At 44.8% G+C, this 20,398-nt stretch overlaps 1 protein-coding gene across 2 annotated transcripts; it reads left to right on the top strand.

Annotated features, from left to right (window-relative positions):
* Nucleotides 1-505: 505 nt before the first annotated feature.
* On the top strand, nt 506-19,158 carry ECRG4 (ECRG4 augurin precursor). 2 transcript variants are annotated; one of them, XM_042039675.1, is made up of 5 exons: nt 506-692; nt 13,259-13,375; nt 14,031-14,078; nt 16,557-16,708; nt 18,771-19,158. In XM_042039675.1, the coding sequence occupies exons 2-5, from the start codon at nt 13,291-13,293 to the stop codon at nt 18,930-18,932; spliced, it is 447 nt and encodes a 148-aa protein (XP_041895609.1). In that variant the 5' UTR covers nt 506-692; nt 13,259-13,290; the 3' UTR covers nt 18,933-19,158. The 2 variants fall into 2 exon arrangements, with proteins under 2 accessions (XP_041895609.1, XP_041895600.1); XM_042039666.1 differs by lacking the exon at nt 506-692 and adding an exon at nt 12,930-13,086.
* The last annotated feature ends 1,240 nt before the right edge of the window (nt 19,159-20,398 follow it).

Below are 20,398 nucleotides of genomic sequence, written 5' to 3'. Positions count from 1 at the left end.
TATTCCTCCTGGATCATCCACAACAAGAGGTTAAAACCACTGCACTTGTGGTAAAACACAGTTTTGCTGCTGCAGCCTTGTGAAGTTTTGAGCGTAACTGGTGTTTACCAGGAAAATGGGTCTTTATGAATCCCAGCCTTGTTCCCTGAAGTAAGGTGAGCCTGCTGGTCATGCCTTTGGCCTCTGACCCTCCTGCTGACCCCAGGTGTGCCATCCCTTCTGGGTCTCAGCTCTGCTGCACCAGCACATACTGGTTCCCAGCACCTGCAAGGAATTAAAGAGCACTAAAATACTCCCTGGAGCTGGGCGCTTATCGTACAGTACAGCCGACACAAAAGCTGAAATTCCTTTCACATGAGAACATGGGTACATCTGCTTGCAATCATCTTCCTCCAGGCAGCCGGCCTGATCAAGGAGAAATGTGATTCTCCACACTTGGTCCAAGGAGTGCTGGGTAGACGCCTACAGCCAAGGGGCTGGGATTTGGGAGAGAAATAAACTCGCCTTTCACACCCGGCATCCCCAGCAGTCCCGTGGCTCCCGCGCTCACAGCCTTGGCTGCTTCTTGCCCTGCTTGCAGGAGGCAAGGCATGCTGGAATAAAGAGAAACTTGTTCTGTGGCAGGAAAGGTCATTTCTTCTGGCCAGGCATTCCCATCCTGGGAAGGAGACAGGAAGCATATTACATTAAAGGTAAACTGATAAAATATTTGTCTGCTGGAGGAAGGGGAGGAATGTCAAAAACATGTTAGTGTTCTTTCGAAAAAATTATTGTGGCATCTTACTCCTTCCCTGACAACAACTGTGGGTGTCATGAAGAAATGTTTCAGCCTTCAGTGATGTGTAGGCTTATGCAGGGCATTTTCCTTGCTGCAAGGATGCTCTTTGTCTGTCTGTGCATGCCTGCATGTGTACACACCGGGGTGTGAATGTGCTCCCTGCAGCGGAGGAAACAACTGAAAGTGTTAGAAATGAGTGGACATAGAGGGCATATTAGCAGAGTCTCTGGGAAATCTATTGTTTGTTATTACTTTCTTTGTTGCAGCTGACCAATGAGAAAACAACTAAAAAAATCACTTCTTTGATGAAATGTGCAGTTTGTAGCACAGATGTCTTATGGTTTGTGTACTGCTGTAGATTTGTCACATTCCATGTTAAAACTTGTTTTTCATGCTGCTACACAAGAGGACTGAAGAAGCAATTTATAGGTACAATTAAGAATGCCATGTTTGGGGAATAAAGGGAGAGTATTTGCAACAAAAGCAAGTTTGACAATTGAGTGGCTCAGCTTCACTCTGATTCCTGAAAGCAAGCTGAAGGCAGCAGCCACAGTGTACTTTTAATTTTCAAATCTGATCATCCGTTAATATGTTTGTAAAGGCTTGGTTGCCCCACCTCCTCAGGCTGGTTTTTACCAGCTCAATAGCCTAGGTAGCCTGCAGACCTGAGCCAGGTTTTCAGAAGACATTAAAAACTCAGTGATGCAGTTGTAGCTGCAGTGCTCCAAGGACACATGCGTCCCAACCCAGCCACAGCATCCCTACAGCTGGACTGATTAAAATGGTCAGAAGTGACAATTCACCACAACCCTGCAGGAAAATGCTGTGCTGCAAGCTGGGCAAGAGGACCTGGGGCAAGGCAGCCTGCTCTGTGTATGCTGTTTGGAGGCATGTGGTTAAATCAGGCATGGTCTGCTCCCAAACTCTTTGAACCGAACTGTTGCTAAGACCTGCTAAGGTCTTGCTTTCAGACAAGCTATATTCTTGGCGCCAAACAAGTGCCTAATAAAGAGGACAGTTCTCATGAATGAGTCTTACTTTGTACATTTTTAAGAATCTAACTTGTTTAGGGAAGTTTTGGTTGGGTGGAAGAACATCACCCCTTAGCAAATGCAGAGAACGGTGATGGACAGATAATGTTTTAAAAAAAAAATTAGCTAGCAGAGGTTCTGCATATTTGACCATTTCAGTTTATTCACATACATTCATGTACACATGCAGAGTTTTAAGGTGACTCTAGAATGTTCTGTGCTAGTGCATGAAAATTCAAAGGGAAACATCTGTCATTAAAAACAATAGGAAAAAGCATTTATTTAGCACAGGCTGAAATGCAGAAATGTTTGCATGCTGTGTTTGGCTTGATTTACTATAGGGAAGAGTTAATGATGTACAGAAGTGTTGTCTGTAAGAAACTGCGGGGCCTGCTCTTTTCTGGGGCTTCTCACGTGAATGTTCATTGGGTATTGCAACACACTGACACTCTGTAATAAATCCACCATGTTTTTTAAAAGCCTAACACTCAATGTATTTTTTAAATACGGTTTCGTTCCCTGTGAATAGTAATGTGGATATACAGAGATGAGGAGCTTTCCAACGACAGACACAGATGGGATGCCTTTAAGGCTGTGTCAGTGGCCTCTGAAAATATTGATTACCAAGTGCGGTTACTGAGAAAAGATGCTGAAGCCTTTGGAATTGAACAGTTAACAGAGCGTGCATCAAACCTGGATTTTCAGTTATAGGAGAATAAGCCCTTATGTCAGTCCTTCCCTGTGTCAGCCACTAACTGATGGTTGGGTCTCAGTGTAGCTAAGGGAAAAGGCACATCTGTGTTCCTTTGCTTTGTGAAGGCTGTGCTTACGGAGAACATTCTTACCACTCACCACACAGATTTCATCCTCAGCAGGAGGATGAGTTTTCATCCTCGGCAGGAGGCACAAGTGCAAGTCTTCAACTTTGGGGACTAAATGGAATTTGTCAAGGCCTTGCAGAATCAGGTCTCATTCTTACCTGTTGGTCTTTCTAATGTTATGCCACTGCTTTTGTCTCCTCTGCCTCTTACTTGCAGCCTCTCTGGTCCTCATAGTGCTGTCATCAGCTGCCATCCTGTTTCAGGTATTGCCTGAAGCCACTGCTGAGCAATTGATGGGAAAACAATAATGGTTAGATTGGAGGAAAGTTTGCTTCAGCAGGCATTTTTGTATAAATTCAGAGACATCCATTTTGTAGGTGACTCGTAAATGTACAAACCCTACACTACCACCTGTCTTTTCCTTCCTTTTACATCCAAGAGAGATGCATTGATTTTAAGGCTAGAAGACATCACTCTGGGCTGACCATGTGCAAAATTCAGGTACTCTGACATCCCTGTATAAAATTATGTTTCAGGATCAAGAAGAGTACCTGTGACAGAGACTGTCTTTTGACAAGGAGAAAAAACTCTCCTTGATTTAGAAAGATCGTGTAGTCCAAGGCAATTCTTTTGAAGTTGTTCCAGTGTTGTTAACATCCGTCTGATATTTCCCCTTAGACTCTGAGCCCATTACACATCCAATTAGGCTAAAAGTGCTTCAGAAGGGAGGCTGCTCCACTACCTGCACATTCATTGTCCATGCACAGAATTCAAATATCAGTAAGCAAAATGCATTTGTTTCATAATTGTAATTGTTCTTGTCATAAACTCAGCCTCAGATTATTTTGGATAATTTGTTCCTGAAGCTGCCTACATAGTCTGGGAAGGAAATAGGAAGATACATTTTCCAACATATTTGCTATGCAGAAAATGTGCTTAGACCTTTGATTAATATTCCTAGTTTGTATTGTTTATTTACACATAAGAGTTTAGTTGTCTGTAATGAGAGCTTATTTTTAAAAGAAAATATATGATGTTTAAGTGGAAACTGCAGATGAATAGGAGAGAGACATCTCAGATGAAATAATAAGAGGTGGAATTTGTTGAAACCAAAATGAAGGAATTCTGTCAGCCTTTGTTTTAATCTGTTCCTTTTTTTAGCCTTGCCTGGAGTTGCCTGTGCGCTCGCAGGGAAATCAATCTATGCCTTGGGCAGTGGGATCTCTCCATGGCTAGGGAGACTGATTGATTGTTTCATATATTGAGACTGTAGGTTTGATGGGAACTCTATAGGAACGGTGACAGCAGTGGAGATTTGAGGGTTTTGGCTTCTTTATTAAAATACATGCCTTACAACATGTGTTCCTTCTTATAAGATAAAAAGTCCTTTCTCCACTGTGTAGTTCTGTCTTCTTTCTGCTGTGTGTTTCTCTTTTCTTTTGTGTATTTCTCTCCTTCCTCTCCAAACATCTCAGTATGGATTAAGTGCAAAATAAAATTAGTAACTCATGTAAGATTAGTATTATGGAAAAGCTTTTCCATGGGCATATTTAGTGGCTTTGTAATGATTCAGTGATTTGGTTGTATTTGGTGCTTTTTTTTCTAAGTGCAAAATAATTTCTCATAACATGGCCTTCTCAAACCCCATGACAAAAATTTCACATGAAATTATCAAGGGTAAAGTGTTGGTTTTACTAAACCCAAGAACTCTTAGATTTAAATCAGCAGAACCAGGACTTTTCTTATCCAGGTGCCTAAAATTTGCACAGTGGCTGACCAGGCTCAATCTCTGAAGAATGCGCTCCCATGATGGGTACAGTGTTTGATTTCAAAGTATGGCTGATCTGTCATTTTCTCTTCATTGAAAAAAACCAAACAGCAGAAAGCTTCCTATCTGCTCCTATCTCCTCCCTTCTGTCTAGGGAAGCATTGGAGTCACCATCCCTGAAGGCTTTTAAAAGATGCATGGATTTGGCACTTAGAGACATGGTTTAGTGGTGGACTCGACAGTGGAAGGTTTGTCATTGGACTCCATGATCTTAAAGGTCTTTCCCTACTAAATGTTTCTATGATGTGGTGATCTTCCCATCTCTGGTTAACAAGTGATTATCAACAACTGAAATTCAGAAAGAACTTCACAGAAAGGGTTGTTAAACACTGGAATGGGCTGCCTCTGGAGATGGTGGAGTCACCATCCCTGGAGGTGTTCAAGAAACAACTGGACGTGGCACTGCATGGTTTAGTTGACCAGGTGGTGATTGGCCAGTGGTTGGACTTGCTGATTTTGGATCTAAGGACAATATAACATCAAAATTATATTGCTGCCCCTGCATCTACATTAACCAACATAAAAATGAGAAGTTTAAGTGACCATCTTTAAGAAGATGTTTGTATTCCAGTTATAACTTGAGTAAAAATAAACAGTCTAATACCACTGTGTGGCCTCTCCCAATCTATTATAGAGTCATTACTGTGCTCGTGCCATTTCTGCAAGGTACAAGAGGTTCTCAAAGGTTTGTCTGTGTGTTTACTCACTGCTCTATGGCTAAACCCTAACCTGGACACACACGTGAAAGAAAGACATTGGTGGCATCAGGGCATCAGGGCATTACCCAGCTCAGGTCCTCCCCAGTTCCAAATACTGTTCAGGAATATGTATTAGACTTGCAGCCCATTTTAATAAATAGTTACCATTTTAATAAATAGTTACCTGATGGCTACTTTTCATTGTAGCCATTAGGTGGTAACATTACCTAATAAAAAGGCAGTCACTGTCTTTCACTCAGGGACAGTACTACAGATCTGCCATGCGGGATGTGAAAATGCATCAAACCAGGACAACATTCTTTAAAGCAAAAATCACTGTGGTCCTCTTTCAAATAAAAAAGGAGTCAAACACAAAGATTTATAATGGCAGGTCTTGAGAGAAGAGGAGGGGAAAGAATTTTGTGTTGGTTTTGGTAAAAGTTTGATTGAATTGCTCATTCCAACTTGAAGAATGACATCCTCAGAAATCCTCTTTCTGAAGCTGATTAACTTTCAGATTAAAATTGATATCTGATGCAGCCCAGAAAGTGAGAGATCTCACCCAGACCGTGGCTGTCTTGCCTACCAGGACATTTTTGATGGAAGGGAAACAGCATGCTGGAGATAGATGGCAGCATCTTAGCTCCTCTGTGCCATCCTGCATGGCAGGAGTTCCAGGGCAAAAGAGCAATTATGCCGATGCCTTGAGGAGTGAGCAGGAACTCCGGAGGCCTGTCTACACTAACAAGTGCAGGCAGGTTCTTCTGCTTGGTTGATGAAGAGCCAGCACGAGTTCAGGAGTTGTGCAGTCCTATTAGCATGAGGAGAGCTAATGTGAGCTGGGCCAGGCTCCATGCTGTGATTTGGGATCAGAGACCAGCAGCCTTCCCTTCTGTCACTCACCAAACACAGGCCCAGGAGAGCAAAGAGATGGGGATGAAATGCCCACCTTTCCAGGGGAGCCATGTTTTTGTACAACAGTGTTTTGTGATATCCAGATGTGGAGTGGGATTTAATGTTCCTGACATAAATGGGATTCCGTGGGGCTCTTGTGATTAAAAATGCATGTGTGCATGAATACTTGCAGGGAGAGTGCCTAAATGATCACAGCAGGCAAAAAAACCTCCCCTCGAATTTCCATACCCTGCAGCCACCCACCCTTTGAAGTCACTGGCATCCAGGGACAGCTGGGTGCAGTGAGGCTTCATGGGGGAAGATTAAAGATGTCATGATCTCTTACTCAGCAGCAGCAGAGAGAGAGTACAGAGAGTGCATTCTCGTGGAAACAAACTGACCAGTAAATCAAAGAGGTAATCCAACATCAGATGAGCAGAGGCACAGGCTTGTTCACAGGCAGGCCATTGGTGAAACTGGGATGCACAAACAAAAAGCAGAGCCAGCAAGAGTGGCCACAGAGCAGATCAAGAGAGGTGTAAGGTCATATGTGATAAAGTCAGGAAGACAAGTGAGGTTTCTGCTCTGATAACCTGAGAATCACGCTCTAAGCTGGGATGCACTGCATGTTACTAAGGCTCCCAAGGGCTCATGTTTGACCCGAGGAGAGAGCAGTCACCTGCCCTCTGCTGCAGGTGACTCTGCTGTATTTCATATTTCAGCCTCAGGCAGGCTGGCAGTGCTGCTGAAAACTGCAGCCCGTGTGATTCTTACCTGCCTGAGAACACAGGCAGGGGAAAACAGGTTGTTTTGTTTATGCTGAAAATGCCTGCATACTCCAGGCGATGTTCCAGCTCCTCTGCTTTGAAACGTGGGCTTCACACTGAGCCAAGAGTGGCAGCAGCTCTCTGGGGTGTTCCCCTTTTCCTTCCCCATGAAAACGCACCCACTTTCTACCATTTCAAATAAATCCCCATATTTTTACGGCACATACTCAGCAGGCACATGCTGTGTCCCTGCAGGTCTCTGAGGCTCCTGGCCATGCTGGCGAGGTTGCAGTGGAGATGCGCAGGGCTTGCCAGAGCATTGCTGCAGGCTCCTGGTGCTGTGGGGATTGAGGCACAGGGAGGGAAAGCTTGGGCAGACCTATCACAAATTAACCTGTCACTGTGTCAGGCTCTTCGCTCCTCAGAAGGCAAACCTGTTCTGCTAGTAAACTTTCCTACACAAGCTGAAATCCACTCCGGAACATGCCCACATTTAACCAGTGTCATCACTAAGGGGTCATGAAGATACTGATTTGTCCTGCAGGGACCAGTTTTAGGCACTGCCAAAGCCTCAAAATGCATGACAGGAGAAGGAAGAAATCAGGTGGGATGGGATCTGTACAAGTCAGATTGCCTCTCTTTCTGCAGCCGTCTGCTCTGGGGACAGTGCTTACCAAGCAGTGAGCTTTGCCAAACCAGCTTCCTGGTGAAGCCTGAGGAAGGAAGTAATGCTGTCATGATGAGGATTTGGTTGAGGGCCCAGGAAGACAGGGCAACCAGAATGGAGCTTCTGGCATTAGTGTTGGACACTCTTCAGGGAAGGGCTGGATCACTGGGAATAGTGGCACGGGTGACATGATGTAGTACAAGGTCAGACAGCTTTTTTTATTATATGAATAACACCCACACCCTGAGAAAGCCCAGAGTTTTGGGGAAAGAAGAGAAACATGTACAAACCATTAGGACAGAAATGATGTATAGGGATGCTAACACCAAATTGTTACATTTAAGATTTTTGAGACTGCATTTCCTAATCTTTGAGTAGGTGCAGCTTGTTTGTTGGGTGGGTCTGTCTTTTTGTTTGTTTGTTCAGGGTTTTTTTTAAGAAAGTGTGTGTGCATCCTGGATGTGAATAATAAAATAAGGCAATGAACACAAGCAAAAAAATATCACAAAAATGAGAGTTCAGAAAAAAAGTTTTGAAGCATGAAAAATAGGTATCCCAAATGACAGCAGTAAAGGAAAGAATGATTTGAATGAAATCAGGCCATATCAAAAAGACAGGTATTAATGTACTAGAGTCCCTTTCCATCTCCCTTCCTGCTAAATCTGACACGCAGACTTGCTATATGCTACCAGGTTTATCCTAAAAGTATGCTGGAGGCAGTGAAAGAGAAAAAGGAGAAGGATTTCTTAGAGAGAGAATGTTTTTATCCCTCTGTGGAAAGGAAGCAGCCATGATCTGATAACATTGCTGAACTAATCTGCTTCTCACTGAGTTTATCACCAGAGGAATAAGGTTAATTCTGCAGTGAGGGCAGCGAAGTGCTGTCAGTCAGTGAAGGAAGGAGGATGGACAGACCAACAGACACCATTTCTTATCTGACAGAAGCTGAGAAACATATCAGCAGTAGCCAAGCAGGAGAAAAAAATCCCAACAACTTTATTTTAAGCTGTTTTCTATGGAAAATATGAGCTCTAATATTCATTACTAAAATGGACCAAAGAAACAGTGCAACCAGTTGAGATGCAATGGCTGAAATGTGTTCCAAACCATGTGCCAAGGACAATGAGACTCACAGCTGACAACGAATAAACTTTTCCTGAAGAAAAGGTGTTTGCCCTGGGACTTTGGGCTGGTCCTGTCACTGTCAGTACATCTCTGGGGCAGAGATGAAACTCAAAATATTTTGGAAAGAACTGACTGATGATTTAAATATTCTTCCTTCTGTTTGGAAAGAAAACAGGACTCCTGCACTTTTCTTGGAATAGTGTGCAGAAAATGATTCGGAGTGCCAAGTGCCTCTACCCTAAGGCAAGCGACCAGGACAATATGGCTGAGAGATTTGTAAAAACCTTATTAGCAGAAAGTAATCATTTTCTGGGTGTTAGGAACACTGTTAAAGGCTGCTGTGTTCTTGATCAAAGGGATGATTTTAGTGGATTGTTAAAATCTGCATGGTGCTTCTTTGCAAAGGATGAAGTGGCATCTCCTGCACTCCCTGGCCAATTTCCAACTCATCTATTTTCCTACTAAGTTATGCTGATGTCGAGCCTCGTTATTTTATCTTAAGTCTCACTATATTTGGTGGTGGGGTTTTCTTGGAAATCCAGCTTTGGTAGTCCTGTGATTATATAAGCATTTAATCTACACTGTATTCAATAACATTATTGTGTTGAAACATTTAAAATCATGAAGTCTAATAAAGAAAGAGGGAAAGAAACCAAGATCAATCTTTTTAATGCATTTTTTTTTGTGCTTGGAATTACTGAATACCCTTGAATAGCCATTACTGACACTCTCTCTTACATTTTAATGAATAAACCACAGTTCTCTCAACAGCTGCTGTGATGAGAGGCAAAAGCAGAGGAATCTCTGCTATTCAGGGATTTCTTTGTACTTAATTTTAGGCAAAATGTAGTATAATAATAATAATAATAGTAATAGTAATGGTAAAACACTTAAAAACTTGGAATGCTTTGAGCCAGACATTGCCCCCCTCCCTGCCCCCCCATTTAAATCAGATCAGTTAAAGAGCCACACATGCCCACACCATTTCAGGTAGCTTAAGTTTAAACTGCTGGGCTTTAAACCAATGTGCATAAACTCAGAGATCACACAGATCAAATGGGGTTGCCTGAGTAGTCGGCAAACCTGCTGCAAGTTGAAGAGCTGTTTAAAAATCTAGGGCCTTCTTTGCTTACCCCAAAAGAACACACTAAGTCCTGCAGGCTCCAAAGACAAAGCTGGCCAGTAGCAGACTCGGCTATCAGAATTTCTTTAGTGAGCTCCTTGCCTTGCTCCTGACTAGTTTCTCAAAGTCAGGTTCAGAGTGGTTTCCACTGGATTGCTCCCAAATTTTTGCCTCAGGCTTGCAAGACCGTAGTCCTCAGTCGAACCCCATGCCATGAAAGTAATGATCCTGCCAGCTCCACCCTGCTGTCCTGCCGCAGGCATCCCTCCAATTCGTGATCTTTGTTATGCTGAGGGCTTGATGGAGTTTACACCATGTGTGAAAGGGGCCCTGCTCACTGCTCCTCATTCCAGAGCTGTCTGGGGAACAGTCCTGCTGACAGCATTAATTAACATCTTTCAATAAAATTTTGACATCAAGGGTCTACTACTGTCACCAGTGGTGATGAAAGACATTTAACCGAATGACATCATTAGTGCAGACTTGCTTACCTAATGCCCTTGGGAATGCTGCCCAACCACGCCAGCAGAGAGCTTCCAGCACTGGTGTGCCAGTGGAGGCAAATCAAGCCCTAAGACAAGCCTTAAAGTCCCTCATGCTGAAGAAAGGGAGGTTTTAAAGAGAGCAATGTCACTGCTGATGGAGACACCCCAGGAAAACACTGCAGTTTCCAAGCTGTACACACAGCAACTGTGGGTTTCATGGCAAATAACAGAAAGGGGTACTGCAGGCATGTCAATAAGCTTGGATATTCACTCGGGGGTAAATACTTGGAATAACAATGCAGTAGCTGCAAGCTCAGCAGAAAAATATGTCTTACTACAATACCAGGGCAACACTGCCTTAGTCCTTAAAACAACCTGAAAATAAAGAGATTGCTACTGGGAAAACACCAGTCACCTTTCACCCTTGCCTTTGAAAAGAAGTGCTGTTATATTTTTCTTTACTTTATGTCAAAAACTTGTGTCCCCTGAGCTGAGAGAGTGACCTCTTCTCAAAGACACTGCACTCAGTTTAAACCTGAGCATTATAGTCATCTGTCAATCACTTCTTCCATCACTAGAGCAATGAATTTCTACAATAACCTTGTACTTGAGTCAATCCATTCTCTGGGTTTCACAAGATTGCATTTTATCCCAGCAGTTTCTTGAGTCATTATGATGTACTTCGTATCCAGAGGAGGTTCTGTGCTTTGTATTTCCCTGGACCAGAGCCACAAAGCACCTGAAGTTCTACTGAGCCCCAGCTCCCACACAAGGCTTGTTACAAACCAACCAGCTGAACACAACACCCTTTGCCATTACCAGTATAGCAGTAAACCATGAATATTCATGACTAATTCCCCTAGTTTTATAAATTAACTCCATCATAGCTTTTTCATGTAGCCTTGCATATGTGTTCTTCACTTCTGTCCCTTCTAGCTATACTCTGCAAGTAACTATCCCAAAAGCTCTGGTGGTTTTAGCAAACAGGCTGTCAGCGTTAAGCTGATGAAAGAGTGCATTGATTCAGGAGAAAGGGCATTTGCTCCAACACGGTGTTGTCTGCTGACACTTGAAGCATGGGGCTACAGGGAAAAACCACTCAAAAACAGTGACAGAAACAGAAAAGACAAACTAGTTCTGGTTCACATTTGCATGGGAGTTGAGCTGGGACCCCAGCCTCCTATGGAAGTTCTTCCATTACAAGGATCAGGATGGTGCTGCTCCCTCCTGCTCTGCCTCTGTGGGAGGATGTGGCTCGTGCAGAGAGCCAGAGGCACTTTGGTTGAAGCTGTTGTTGCTGCCACTTGGGTTGGGATAACAGAATCATAAAATGGTTTGGGTTGGAAGAGACATTAAAGATGATCCCATTCCAATCCCTCCCCACCATCAGCAGGGACACATTTCCAAAGATCAGGTTGCTCAGAGAACCCCATCCAACCTGGCCTTGAACACTTGCAGGGATGGGGCATCCACAACTTCTCTGGGCAAGGAGTTCCAGGGTCTCAGCACCCTCACAGCAAAGAATTTCTTCCTAATATGTAATCTAAACCTATCCTCTTTCAGTTTGAAGCCATTATTCCTTGTCTTGTCATTACATGTCCTTGTAACAAGTCTTTATAAAAAGGATGAGCAGAGTTGCCTCAGCTTTAGCTCAAGGGTGCTGGGGGATGAAGGGCAGCAAGGGAAAAACTTTGAGCACAGATCCAAGTAATTTGTTTCAGAAGAGGAAAGATGTGTGGGGCAAACAGGAGCGATTTCCTGGAGCGATTTCCTGGAGCAGCATTCAGGCTGGGGCTGGGGCACTGCTGAGGGACCAGCCCATGCTGGTGATCCTTCTGCATTTTACAGTGAGTGTAAAAGCCAGCCATGGGATCTGGTCCCACCCCCACAATCAGCTGTACCTGTATGGCTCCCTCACCATGCGCTCGTGGCTATGTATATGCACACACATCCATATTCAGTATATGTATTTATATACAGTTGCAATATATAGACTGTGCGCTCTGTGTGTGTGTATTCATCTGCAACTGATCTGGAACCGATCCTTCTATCAGGGAGCCAAGGCCCCAGCATTTGCCAGATTTCTCACAAGTAGTTTACAGAGGAAGCTCAGCTCTCCCTCGCTCTAGGCTGGCACAGGTTCAGCAAGAAGGTGAGATGCTCATTATGGTCTCCTGAGCGCTGTGGGTCTCTGCTGCGAGGGAAGAGAGAGGTTTGTGTCTAAGGATGGGTAAGGAATTCATTAGGAATTCATCTGGGGTGTTTCTGGCATCTGCAGGGGAAGGAACTGATAGAAGATTAATTCATGGAGGGAAGGTTTAAGTCTGAATCAGGAAAAGGCAAGAGTATGTTTAGGCACCATTAGAGTTATGAAACTGCCGAGCAAGGGCTCTTAGATTGTGAGTTTAGCTTTTGGTCCCTGAGTTCCTACAATAAACTAAAACTGTCCATATGCAGAAAAAAATTTCCAAATTATTTTTTAAAGCTAATCAGTTAAAATGCATTGAGATTTTCTGGGGGTTTGGATGGTGGGAGAAAGGGGGACAGAGAAAACCCTGAACTAAGTCACCTTTGGTTGATTCTGTTTAGTTTTTCCATCAAGGCAATCTCTCAATTTCCATGTGCTGTTCCAAGGATCTGACAAACGGGGTTTATATCGAGAACGATGTGCAGTGACATGCCACAGCCATTTAAATTTTTTTTAACTCCCCTGTCAGAAAAGCCTGCATGAACTGCTGGAAGGTCTTTACCAGTCTCACTGGATTGATTGTGTGTAACTCCAAAAAAAGCGTGCTTCTGGGAAGCAGCCGAGCACCCGGGTGGGTGCCTGGTCCTGCCCGCAGGAATCTCGCCCCGCTCCGAGCGCAGGGTGCGCATTCCCACGGGATCCCGGGCTGGCTGCCGGTGCGGGGAGCGCTGCCCTCGCCCCCCCGGCCCGGCCGCATCCCCGCCCCTCCCCGCCCGTCGGACGGGCCCTTCCCTCCGCTCCCGCTCCTCCGTCCCTCCCTCCACCTCCGTCCTCTCCGTCTCCTCCCGCACAGGTGGGACTCCTCTCCTGGCCGCCCCTGCCGCGATGCCGCCGCCGTGTCCCCGCGGGGCCCTGCCCGGGGCCTCCCTCCTCCTCCTCCTCCTCCTCCCGCTGCTCTGCGCGGCCCCCGGTGAGTGAGCGCGGCGTGCGGGATGCGGGACACAGGGAAAGCATCACCCGGCAAAAAGCCTTCCCCCGGCCTCCCGCGTGGGTGAGAGCCTTGGGAAGCTGCAAATCTTGTGCAAGTTGGGCATCTTTTTAAAAAGGTGCTTGTTTGCCAGTGACTGAAGCATTTCGGAACAGCCGAGCGCTTGTAGGTCTCTTGTTGCGCTGCCCGTCTGGGGATCAGCAGGATGACTGCTTCGATGTGCTTTGGGGCAGGATGCCAGGCACAATTTTGGGGCAGTCTGATTGTTAGCACAGCCCTCACCCAGTGACCAGGGACTTCCAGCATTATCATGTTGCTCTGGGTGCTGGTACTGACACCAGCTGCAGTCTTCTGATGGAAAATATAATAATTTACTTGGTGAAGAAGGCCATAATTGGGTTCCTCTTGCCAAGAGAGCTGGGGAGAGGATGCTGGAGTGTCAGAAGCTTCCCTGCAGTGTATATTGTGCTCAACTGTGGAAAGGGGAGCAAAGAGAGCAAGTTTCTCCTGGGAGAAACTTGTCTGCTTTGCCTGTTGAGCTGACACTATAACAAAAATACTTCTGGCAGTTTTTGAGAAATAATCTTTTGTTGTTGTTATTTCCTCCTTAGTAAATGTATGTGTTTTATTTGTCTAGATGTTTCAAGGGGCAATAAGCTTAAACTGATGCTTCAGAAACGAGAAGGTAAGTAAAGAGACAGCAAAGTGCTTTCCTTTGTTTTCCTCTGACTCGGTTGCTGTCAGCCGAAGCTGCTGATGAGCTGTCCCTGTACCCCCAGCTCCTAGACTGCCGACAGAGCAGGAAGCTGCAAGCACAGGGACACTCTCACCACGGGCCACACAAAAACCTCCTGCTCAGGCAGAGCCTGTGCCTGCGTGCCCGTTTGGGACGTTGGGCTGGAGGCTCTGCTTCCCACAGCTCCCTCTGAAATCTGGGGTTCCCAAGCTCAGGCAGCATGCCTGCCTTTAGCTCTGCACAGCGTGCAGCACCAACCTTTTCCAGTGTACGCATGGCAGACGTGGCATTTATCTGGTTTATTCTGGGAAGTCACAAACTTTTCCAAGGAATTATAATGCATGGAAATACTGCTGGCTCAGGCACAGAGAAGAAAATGCGCAAACCTGGATTGCCTATGATGCCTTGACTTGCTCTTTTTATCTTGGCCCTATGTGTGCTTCCTTTTTGGAAGACTGCTCTCTTACGGGAGAGATGATGGCCAAGGGCCCAGCAGTCAGAAGCATGGAATGGCTCACTGGTTGAGGTAAGGTGGTGGAAACTAAGCCAGCTGGGAACAAGCTGCACCATGGCAGATGAAACATCCCAGAAGTTTTGGCCAGCTCCCCTCAGCCTGCTCTATGGCTGAAGCAAAGAATTGACATCCCCACAGAGGGGACTCCTACTTTCTGCAAGGCTTTCTAATTTCTTACTGAGTTTTTTTTTCTGGCATCACTCCACACCTCTTACCAGCACTAAAATATAAATCCCACCCACCTCTCTTGTGTGCGGGTCCCTTGCATCACCATTCTGCAGTGCTTGTGTGCAGATAGGAACGACCTTCCTGCACCACAGCAGTGGCCACTTGTTTGTTCAGGTCCCCTGGGGAGAGGGACTGCCTGGGAAAGGCTCTTGGAGTATGCAGACAACATGGCTTAGACAGGAAAATCTGCAAAATTGATGATGGAGGGAACATGCAGCCCCTTTAATTCCAGCCTTGCTCCCCTTCTCTGGTTGGTTTCTAAAGCGAGCAGGCCAAGTGCACAGCACTGCTTCCCTTGCTGGCAGCATCCCTTGTGCAAGGGCTCATTCATGGGGCATTTGCTCAGCTATCCCTCTTCCCAGTAGTAACACCCAGTTCAAGCTCATGGTGAGATATCAGTTTCCAGCTCATCATTGCAGGACAGCCTACTATTTCCCACTTACTGCAACACTCATCTATCACCTTTATCTCCAGAATCTCCTTCTCTCTGTAGTCCTTTTCCTTCCTCTGTGAGTCTGCCCAGCTCCTATTTCAGTGGTTTTCACATCTCCACTTGACGTCTCTGTCTACCCCAGCCTCTTCCCTCACATCCTCCAAAATTCCCATGCACACCCGTGGTCCTGATTTCTCCCTCATTGTAATGAACCATCTGAAGCCAAGACTCCTCCTACTCCTACACACTTCTTGTTTCACAGCCAGATAACAGCCATATTTTATCATTTCTGTGTGTGGCCTGAGGCTGGCCAGTCACAGAATCATAGAATTGCTAGATTGGAGAAGATCTCTAAGCTTAAGTTCAACCATTTACCCAGCACAGTCATGTTCACCACTAAACCACGTCCCTAAGTGCCACATCTACGTGTTTTTAGAACACTAGCAGGGATGGCAATTCCCACCACTTCCCTAGGCAGCTCATTCGAAAGCTTGATCACTCTTTAAGTGAAGGAATTTTTCCTAACATCCAATCTAAACCTTCCCTGGCACAAATTGAGGCCATTTCTTCTCATCCTGTGTAGTCCTCTCATCCATGCCTTTGGGAGGTGCATCGATTTGTCCAGCAGCCACGGCAAGCTGCTCTTAGGCATGGAGCAAGCCAGATGGCACGTCTGTGTCTGGCAGGGTGAGGGCATTTCCATGCATCCCCCACGCAGGGTGCTATGAAAACCTGATGGACTTTTATTTTCAGGCATACAGGGCATTTAGTAGCACTCACTTAAATGCTACTTTTTTACACATCAGATTCAAAAATCCATCTTTTTATGGGTTTCTGCCTTCACTCTGTTAGCAGTGTTTCTCCAGCTTCCTCAGTCTTTTTATCTTCTTATCTTTATCCCAATTACTGCAACTCTAGCACTTAGGGCCAGTCTCCTGTTCTCTCCTGAAAACAAAACACATTATGTATATGCTCATTGAGTCTGGGTGTTTTTATTTAAGTTCTTCAGTACGCTGCTGTACTTGTGCTCAGAAATGCTTTTCGAGAGTCCAGGAGAATGAGGGTAGCTGAGAAATCCTATTACATTGGTGATTCCTGGGTTTATTACTGTTGCTCTGCTACAGGCACTGCACTGGCAAGCACAAAGGTAATGGCATGATGTGAGAATCATTTTCTTACTTGCTGCAAGCAGTATGCTTCAGGCTGACCAAAAATTTCCTGGCATGCCTTTTGTGGGGGGAATTAATTTCAGCCCCTGCTGCTGTGAAGCCTGAGGTGTCAGCAAAAGCGGCCAAGGAGTTCCTGAGCAGCCTGAGACGCCAGAGGCGCCAGCTGTGGGACAGAAGCCAGCCCGATGTGCAGCAGTGGTACCAGCAGTTCCTGTACCTGGGCTTCGATGAGCAGGTAAGAAATGGAGAGCAGCATGGAGAGAAGGCGGCTTATAAAAAAAAGAGGGAGAATAGACAGGGATAGAACAAAGGGGATTGGGTTTAAATGAAAGAAGAAGAGATTTAGATTAGATGTTAGGAAGAAATCCTTTACTGTGAGGCACAAGACCAGGATGCCCAGAGACGTGGTTGATGCCCCAGTCCTCTAACTGTTGAAGGCCAAGTTGGATGGGGCTTTGAGCAACCTGGTCTAGTAGAAGGTGTCCCTGCCCAGATTTCTTATTTTAAAGTGGCAAATGTCACACAGAAATATAAGCTCTGTTACTTGTTCGAGATCCTTGCATTATTACATTAAGATCCTGTATGGAGTTCCTGCCTGCTATCAAACTTAAGCTTAACAAATTGCAGCTGGACACATGAACATAGTTTGCTTTGTGAAATAGGTGGCCAGACTCAAAGCAATCACTCGCATTTCAGGAAAGTAATTTGTCAGCCTCAACCTAATCAGCTTCTAAGCATGCTGAGAAATCCAAACCAAGCTGGCTGTGATTGGCACTCCTCAGTGAAATGGCACTGACATTACGCACCCAACGCACGCTTGTGCCTCCACAGCGTGGGCAGCTCCTGACCATCATGAACACTGGCAGCTGTGCCTCCACTCTACATGTGAAAGGAAAACCACTGGATAATGTTCAGCCAACCTCCCTTCAAATGAGAAGGATACATTTTTTAAAAACAGTTTATTTGTAAAAACACTGGAGTGGAATCAAACTCTGCACAAAGCTCTACTAAATAGATGCTGGAATAGGGCAAATAAAGTGCATTTGGTTGCAGTCCCACATGCAGAATCATTTCTGCTTTTAATAAGAGGTAAAAATAGTTATAGATGTTGAATTCTTGGCTTCTATCAGCTGCATGAATATGTTTAATGAGATTGCATTGGCACAGGCAAGCTGGAATATATTTTGGAGCTTCATGCTATGTGGATTGCTTGGAAGATGAATGCATTCATTTTCAAAGCTGCAACAATTAGAAAAATAATCCTTTGCTTGAGTTGAAAATAATGAAGGGTACTTTTTTCTAAATTCTCCTGGATATTCTGTGGATAAAAGTCATTTCTTAACAGCATGGCTATATCCCCCTTCACTAATAGGAATAGGAAAAATAGGAAAAGTGGTTTTATACATCAGAAACTGAAGACTGGGGGCAAATACCAAAAGTAACAAGGACAAACCATGCAGATAAAGTTAATTCTCCTCTGAGTTCCTGTATGCATTTCAAAATCTGAAATGAGGCCTGTTGTGGGATACAATGAATCCATTTAGTAGCTTTTCTTGAGTATTAAGACACAGTTTTAACAATGAAATAACTGTTTGTTCCAGCAAAAGACTTGGTCCATACTTATCCATTGTGTATTTTGCAAAACTTTTTTTTTTCCCCAAACCTCAGCCAAAAATATTTCCAAAGAGTAATTCAGATGGAAAGGCTTTGGCTTGGCAAGTATTTGATATCCTTGCACACTATTTTTCCTCTGCTGTTGGGAGCAGAACTGAAGTGCTTATTGCATTTCCATAGCTGGAAGGCTGCACTGTACCTTCGTTTTCACCCGTGCAAGGTGGGAGTGAGAGATCATAGACAGAAAGCAAAAGCCTGTTGTACCCCAGTCAGGGACATTGTGACTAAAGGCACAGGACAAGGGAGAATGGAACCTTCGGATTTTTAATTGTAAAACACTGACATAATTCTGCAGTCCACCATTGACAAGGTAATATAAATGTTAAAGGTGCTTAGTTCATGTTTCAGGTGACGGCGCTCTCAGTTTCAGCACTTTGCAGTGGGCAGGGGGTGTAGGGCTGGGTCCCAGGTGGGGCTAGGCAGGACAATTCCTGCACACAGGGTCCTGATAATCCCATAGAGAAGGTGAGTACAAGTCATAAAACCCCTTAGATCTAAAGATTTCCTTTATGACAATGTGCAAAGGATCGTAATTTCTGAAAGACGCTCTTGCACCACTTCTGTTCCATCTCATCACTGTAGTTTCAGGCTGGAAAGCAAATGTTCTCTTTTTTTTCTGGCAGAAATTTGAAGATGACATCTCCTACTGGACAAACTTGGGGCGTGCCCGTAATGAGTACTATGGTGGGTACTACCAGCACCACTACGATGAGGATTCTCCCATTGGCCCACGAAACCCACACTCCTTCAGGCACGGAGCAGGCGTCAACTACGATGATTACTAATGCCATTTATCCTACTATAGCTGTGCCTGTAGGGCTGCACTGGGTGAGGCTGAGCCCTCCCTCAGCCAGAGTGACCCCGCTTTTTCTTCTATTCATGTCAAACAGCAAGAGTAAAGGAACAGCCAGACTTTGATGAAAGCAACATGACTTTTTTAAACTATCATTACTTAGTAGTACACGATATATAAAAAGTGTTAGAGAAATAAAGCTTTTTTGATAAAATAAACAGGTTGCCATTATTTAGTCGACTTCATAACAGCAAGTTTAATCCCAACTGTATTACTACAGATTCCTTTTTAAAGGGCTTTTTCATTTGCTGTCCTACAATCAATTGCAAAATTACATTGTATCATCTACTTTGGCATATATAATACATAATATAAGCCAGTACATTTAAGATGTGCCTGCCCATTCACATTCCTATTAACAAATAAACCAAATTATTCCTGGGAGAAAAGAAGGATTCCTGTCAATGGAAGTGCTGCCTTGTTGCCTCCTCTGCCGTTGCCATACCTACAGAGTGCAGCCCTCCAAGCCTGACAAGGCACTCCTGCAGCTCCTGTTGGGTCAAGGACACAGATATTCACAAAAGCTAAATTCAGTGCAGAGGAGCTTGCCTACCTACAAAGCCTGTGAAAGGATTCTCCAGGGAATGGGCTCAAGGCAGGAACTTGACTTCAGCAGTAATTGCTGAGGCGCAGAGCATCCAACTCGAGCGGCCCCAACCCCTCCCAGGCACGATAACCCAAAGGTTATCTTTGCTGAATACTCCCCTTTGTGTCCATTCCACTTAGCGTCAAGCTTTCAGCCTAGCTCAAAATAGGGAATAAAACAACAAAGTAAGCTATTTAAAATGAAGTTAGTGTCAGACAGCATCCAACACAATTCCCTGACATCATAATTTCCTACTGCAAAATTCCCTCTGCACCAATTCAGACTGGAACATGCACATTAGGCTGAGCATCAAAATATATCAGAGACTGGGCATCTGTTAGTGAAACACAGTGGATTAAAGGGGGATTTTTGGTGGTACCATGTATGTTAAGAATCCCAAAACATAACCCATTTTTGTATCACAGCAATATCAGCGTAGGAAGGAGATTTCAGCTGTCAGGGGCTTCAGGAGGAGCTCAGCAGAGGAAAGCACTGCTGCCACTTGACAAATGTAGAGGACAGGGAAGGGGCAGGTGAGGAAGGCTGCCTCCTCCATGACTTCTGGAACTGAAGAATCAGGATAAAGAGATTAAATATGTTCTACCAACTATAGCAGTCAGAGAAGGCAGCATGGATGCTTTAGCAGTCTCTCATCTAAAGCTTACAGGAAATTTCCAAAGCATGGATCATGGCAACACCACTCTTTACACTTCACTTCTTTCTTTCATAACTCTGAGTGCATTTCCCAATCTTTTGCTCAAAACCCTCGTTTTGTGACGGACTGGTGTCTAGGAGATGCAGCCCAACACTAT

This window comes from Corvus kubaryi, unplaced genomic scaffold (genome assembly GCF_017639235.1).
Source record: "Corvus kubaryi isolate FWS band 111438036 unplaced genomic scaffold, C.kubaryi_AGA036_p1.0 133, whole genome shotgun sequence".
In the NCBI taxonomy this organism is placed as follows: domain Eukaryota; kingdom Metazoa; phylum Chordata; class Aves; order Passeriformes; family Corvidae; genus Corvus; species Corvus kubaryi.
Note: the sequence above shows the minus strand (reverse complement) of the source record. Positions and strands in the feature narration are given on the sequence as shown.

Coding starts and splice junctions, on each gene's coding strand:
- ECRG4 (XM_042039666.1), top strand. CDS start 12,945: ATGAACTGCTGGAAGGTCTTTACCAGTCTCACTGGATTGATTGTGTGT. Junction 13,087..13,258: donor CGCCCCGCTCCGAGCGCAGG/GTGCGCATTCCC, acceptor CCTCCCGCACAG/GTGGGACTCCTCTCCTGGCC. Junction 14,079..16,556: donor GATGCTTCAGAAACGAGAAG/GTAAGTAAAGAG, acceptor AATTAATTTCAG/CCCCTGCTGCTGTGAAGCCT.